This window comes from Myotis myotis, unplaced genomic scaffold (genome assembly GCF_014108235.1).
Source record: "Myotis myotis isolate mMyoMyo1 unplaced genomic scaffold, mMyoMyo1.p scaffold_m19_p_3, whole genome shotgun sequence".
NCBI classification, from domain to species: domain Eukaryota; kingdom Metazoa; phylum Chordata; class Mammalia; order Chiroptera; family Vespertilionidae; genus Myotis; species Myotis myotis.
In genome coordinates, this window is record NW_023416335.1 from 24517697 (window position 1) to 24524048 (window position 6352).

General features: G+C 42.1%; 1 protein-coding gene across 1 annotated transcript; it reads left to right on the forward strand.

The window, feature by feature from the left end:
• The first annotated feature begins 4801 nt into the window (after window positions 1-4801).
• On the forward strand, window positions 4802-5181 carry LOC118651384 (60S ribosomal protein L36a-like). Its single transcript, XM_036300506.1, has one exon. The coding sequence runs from the start codon at window positions 4827-4829 to the stop codon at window positions 5145-5147; it is 321 nt and encodes a 106-aa protein (XP_036156399.1). The 5' UTR covers window positions 4802-4826; the 3' UTR covers window positions 5148-5181.
• The last annotated feature ends 1171 nt before the right edge of the window (window positions 5182-6352 follow it).

Genomic DNA, 6352 nt, shown 5'->3' on the forward strand with positions numbered 1-6352 from the left:
GCATGTCGAACTCGTGGCCTGCGGGCTGCATGCGGCCCACAACGAATATTTTTGTGGCCCAGCCAATATAACGGTATGTAAGAAATATTTTAATAAAAATTTCGTAACTTAATTTTTACAATATACTGTTACACATAATTATTAATAATGAACTACAACATTCACTAATGTCTGATTACTATAATTGTGTTGCATTCATTTCCCTTATGTGCCTTACGTGCAGGCGCACCATTTCTCTCCACTAATACTAGCAGCGAATATTTCAGCAGCCGATTGCCACATCATTAGTCCTGTACTGACTTGTTTGGTGTGTGCAGCAGGAAATATTCTGCTTTTGAAGAACAAGAAAAATAGGTTTATTTGTGTTACGCTTATTAATTTGTGCAGTTATTCAGTGTCTGGTAAGTTAATGTTCAAGAAAAAAATATTAATGTTTATTGTTCTATTAGTTTATGTTAACAATTACTCATTTATTTCAGCCCTTTGTATTCAGCATGTCTCTATTGAAATAAACCTACGTTTCTATGAAAATGGAAGCTCTTGTTTTTTTTTGCGACCCACATAAACTTAAACCTTGTTTATTTGGCCCATGTTAGCCTTTGAGTTTGACACGCTTGGTTCAAAGTAAGGACAGTTTAGAGTTCATCCCTATGGTTGGGATAAAGATTCTAGCATTGAAACGGATTAAGACTTTGAATAGATATTGCAGATGTTAGTGATAACAGCACTGTGCACTGAAAATAATAGAAAAATTAGAGCTATTAAGGTAGATAATTGTCAAGTAGGTATATACTAGTAAAGGAAGTAGGGCCCCTATTAGAAATAATGGGTACAATGAGAACTCTATATCTATGTGGTCTGTAAATTAACTGTAGCTATGTTCTGTAGGGGGTAGGGAAGCACTCTGGTCCATGCTGTTTTCTGCCACACTCTACAAAGATGCCAACCCATTCTGCCTGGTCACTGGTCATTGTCCTCACTTCCTGCGGCATTCGCGGCTGCTGCCCACAGTCCTTCCATGGCCGCTGGCTTATAAAGCCAGGGCCACTTCTGCTGGTGGTGTCCCCTCATCCTTGCTGAGGTTCCTCCTGGTTCTCAGAGCCTCTGCCAGTCACTGGTGTTCTTCAGGAGGACTGAGGCACACTGGGGACTGGACAGCCCCAGTCGCCATGTCCATGTGCCTGCTCAGGGCTTGCTGACAACAAGCAGGTCACTCCGGATGTAAGCACGGATCTTCTCAGAGTCCCACAACATCGCTGAGGTTTTTATGTCCCACCATTCCCCCGAATTGTGGTTAGGATTAATCTCTATATATAAAAGCCCAGCGACTGGAATGGCAGAACGACTGGAACAACAGGTGGCTATGATGTGCACTGTAGAAGCCAACCATCCTGATCAAGGCTCCAATCACCCTGCCCCCCGCACCCTTATCGGGGGTGGGGCTGGCCAGCCAACTGCCCATGGCCCCTAGTCCCCACCAGCCTGGCCTGATGGGTCCCCATTGGGGTGGACCACCAGACCCCACCCATGCACAAATTCATGCACTGGGCCTCTTGTTTAATAATAACAACGGCTAATTGACGTATAGACAGCAGAATGACAACTAGCATAACTTCGTATAAAATTGTGCTACTGCTTATAGCACTGCATGAGGCTACTTTGGCTCAAGTCTGAGTCAGATCAAAGGGCTAGGTTTAAGTGAGGCAGACTGTCCTCACAGGAACCTGACGTTTGTAGCCCCAAGTGATGACGGTGATGGACTGGTGTTCAGAACATTAAAATAAGAATAAACAGTCCTGGTTCCTTGGTTAATAATTTTAAGGGCATGTCTAGTTGGACACATAATATTTGAGCTTTTAGAACTGTAGGTGATACAGAACTTTGTTCAATCTGGAAAAATTAGCATATAGAAAGAAAGAGGGATGAACTCAGATGATGCATTTTAATCACTGAGCATATCTGACTTTATTAGCAGTTTACCCCAAGAGGCTGTACACCCTATTGTCTATAACTTCTGGGTTATTTCTGGTAATCAGGTTTTGGTTGCATTAAGGATATTATGGACACTTTTCAGAAAACTATTTATTATTTTATTTGGGAGTTTTATCATGCTTTGAGGTCATCCAACCAAAATGTGGAGATCCAGTCCTATGCATTTGTCACATCAGTGGGGTAATTTTATTTGAAAGGATTAATTGCTAATGGTTCAGAATCTTCTATCTGACCCTACTCAGCACAAGGTGGTTAATTATTCTGATTAGGAGAAGATAGTAAGACAGTCTATTCTGTTTCCTGTTTAGAAAATAAGGAGAATGTGTCCTTTGCAGTCCCAGTGCTGTGGCTGTGGGACATGTAACCGGACAGGTAGTGCCTGTAACATACGATGCCACAGATAAGCGGTTCTCAACCTGTGGGTCGCGACCCCTTTGGCAATTGAACGACCCTTTCACAGGGGTCGCCTAAGACCATCCTGCATATCAGATATTTACATTATGATTCATAACAGTAGCAACATTACAGTTATGAAGTAGCAACGAAAATAATTGTATGGTTGGGTCACAACATGAGGAACTGTATTTAAAGGGCCAGAAGGTTGAGAACCACTGCCACAGATTGTGTTTTTTCGTCTTTTTCACAGATTGTGTTTTTGGCAAACAGGCCTGATTTAAGTGTGCCAAGTTCCTTTTACTTCTTTTAATCTTCTTTACTATATTCCTGTGGATTAACAATGATTAAACCAATTTGTTTACTGAATTTTATTATGTTAAACTAGAGGCCTAGTGCACGAAGATTGTGCACTCAGGGGTGGGGTCCCTCAGCCCGGCCTTCTGATTAGGAGAAGAAGATAGTAAGACAGTCTATTCTGTTTCCTGTTTAGAAAATAAGGAGAATGTGTCCTTTGCAGTCCCAGTGCTGTGGCTGTGGGACATGTAACTGGACAGGTAGTACCTGTAACATACGATGCCATAAATCAGCGGTCCGGGAGTTGGAGACCCATTGTGTCATCCAATCACAGTGCCCTCACTTCTTTGGGAGTCCTGAGGGGGTACAAAGACAGGTATTCCTAACACATGTAGAATTATAAAAAGTGTGATTTCTAAACAAAGGTTTAGGCCAGGGCTTTTCAGATGTCCGTGATTCATAACAGTAGCAACATTACAGTTATGAAGTAGCAATGGAAATAATTGTATGGTTGGGTCACAACATGAGGAACTGTATTTAAAGGGCCAGAAGGTTGAGAACCACTGCCACAGATTGTGTTTTTTCTTCTTTTTCACAGATTGTGTTTTTGGCAAACAGGCCTGATTTAAGTGTGCCAAGTTCCTTTTACTTCTTTTTCTCACAGTCCGGGAGCCCTCAGGGTATTTCTGACTGATTGCTTAGGCCTGCTCCCCATTCCCTGCAGGGAGTGGGCCTAAGCGGGCCTAAGCGGACATCCTTAGCACTGCTGCGGAGGTGGGAGAGACTCCTGTCACCACCGCTGCGCTCACCAGCCTGGCTCAGGGCTTCTGGCCCAGTGGTGCTCTCCCTGTGGGAACACACTGACCACCAGGGGGAAGCTCCTGCATTGAGCATCTGCCCCCAGGTGGTCAGTGCACATTATAGCGACCCGTCATTCTGCTGCTCACTATGATATAGGACTGTCAACTATCAATGGATTATCCAGTCACACTGGGCTGCTCCATGTAATTGGGTTAGGAATTGGAGGCAGTCACGGACATCTGAAAAGCCCTGGCCTAAACCTTTGTTTAGAAATCACACTTTTTATAATTCTACATGTGTTAGGAACACCTGTCTTTATACCACCTCAGGACCCCCAAAGAAGTGAGGGCACTGTGATTGGATGACACCATGGGTCTCCAACTTCCGATCTAAGGAAAGCAACAAGATGAGTTAAGACACCGCAGTACCACAGACTATGTTCACAAAGGTTCAGGGACAGGTCGCCAGCCATCTGTCAGCAGCACGCAGGGAGCCACCCTGCTCTGAGGGGGAGAAGCCCTTGGCTGCTTGAGAATCACACAGGCAAGCAGAGTAGTGTGAACTTTATCTGGACACCACTTGGCATGCATTTGACAGCAGAATAAAGGGAGAGTGAGACACTGTCTCTAGGAACCCATAGTTTCATCTTCTTATGATCACAAGAAAATCGAGGACTCAGAGAGGAAAGGCAGCCCTTAGTTTCTCAGACTCAAGAGCCCTTATCCAGAAAAGGCTTATGAGACATAAACATTGCGGAGAGCAATTTGGCAATAACTCTTACAATATTGACATCTGCATGCTTTTTGAACTCGTAATTCCACTTCTAGAAATTTCTATGACATTCTTGACATGTGTGCAAAGAGACACATAACAAAGATGTGTATTGCAGCACTGCTGTCATAGCCCAAATTTAATAACCACCAATGGAGAAATGGTTAAGAAGTGAAACATCCATCCAACGAGATAGAAACTGCTATGAAAAATAAGTGGAAATATTACAGAAGAGTTTATCTCTGTGAGTGGCCTTGTGGAAGCTTTCACTTTCCGTATTAGACATTTCTGTATTAGACATATCTGTATTAGACATTTCTGTATTAGACATTTCTGTATTAGACATTTCTGTATTAGACATTTCTGTATTAGACATTTCTGTATTGCTCTGTTTTTTCCCTCTGAGATACATTGTTTTTCATTTAAAAATGCATTAAAATAGGAAATGTATATATAATAAAAAGTATATATGAGGATCCAAAGAGATTTACAAAGCCCCTAGCACATATGAGGCAGGGAGCGACACTAAATCTTATCTCTGCAGCCTTTCCCTGCTGATAGCTCTCGCAGACATGGTGAACGTTCCTAAAACCCGCCGAACTTTCTGTAAGAAGTGTGGCAAGCACCAACCCTACAAAGTAACACAGTACAAGAAGGGCAAGGATTCTCTGTGTGCACAGGGAAAGCGGTGTTATGACAGGAAGCAAAGTGGCTATGGTGGGCAGACTAAGCCGATTTTCCGAAAAAAGGCTAAAACTACAAAGAAGATTGTGCTGAGGCTTGAATGCGTTGAGCCTAACTGCAGATCTAAGAGAATGCTGGCTATTAAGAGATGCAAGCATTTTGAATTGGGAGGAGATAAGAAGAGAAAGGGTCAAGTGATCCAGTTCTAATCTTCGTATTTTGTTTGATTACATGACAATAAAATCAAATACCAAATAGGCATCACGAGACAGGGTAAGGGAAGGAGCAAATTTTACAGTTGCAGGAGGACTCTGCTTTACCGGAGCTCTAGGTTCCCTTCAACAGAGACTCTCTGGTTCATTTAAAAAAGGATTCGCTTTATAAAAATTGGGAAACTGCTAATAAAGCCAGATATGCTCAACCTTTCAGAAACATCTACCCCATGGAGCAGGAACTATTTCTACTAACTGGACCGATCTAAGTTTAACAAGACTAATAAACGGCAAGCCCTGCAATTGTCTCAGGAAAGCCTGGTGACGCTCCTGAGTCTTGGTAAGACATCAGGACTAGCTAAGCCCTGTGTAAGGCCATGCATTGAAGAAAGCTCTGGAGGGAGATGGAGAGGTTGGTGCTGGTCCCAGTATTCTACTCACTTCTCTACAGCCAGGTATAAGTTGCTTTACTTCTTTTCCATCTTCTTATTAGCAATGATGGAGAAATATTTTTCTCCCTGAATTATTTTGAGGTTCAAATGAGATTATGTATCTTCTTCCATCATAAAACATATGATGAAACTACAATAATTAAGATGATTTTTTTTCATAGAGAAGAAAAGAAGGTTTAATTAAACAAAATGGAATGCGGGCATAAATTCAAAACAAATGAGAATAAAGTTTCTAATAAAGGTGGCATTTCAATGCAGTGAAAAAGAAGATGAATTTTTAAATAAATGGCTTTAACAATAAGCTAGCCCTTTTGTGTGTGTGGGGGTGGGGGGGTGGGGGGGTGGGGAGAGGACAGTGCTGAATTCTTGCCTCATTACTCTTACAAAAGCAATGCTAAATGGATCATTAAACCTAAAAAAAGAAAACACATAATTATAAAGTGAAAATGTTACTGAAATTTATTTATAATCTTGTAGGGAAGGCTTGTCTAATTAGAATATAAAGCCTGAAGCCACAAAATATCAAATGAACGTTTAAAATATTTTTACCACAATCCCATCCAGCGTGGCTCAGAGGTTGAGCAATGACCTACGAACCAGGAGGTTATGATTGGATTCCCAATCTGTCAGGGCATATGCCCGGGTTTCAGGCTTGATCCCCAGTGTGGGGCATGCAGGAGGCAACCAATCAATGATTCTCTCTCATCATTGATGTTTTATCTTTCTCTCCTTCTGTCTTCCTCTCTGAAA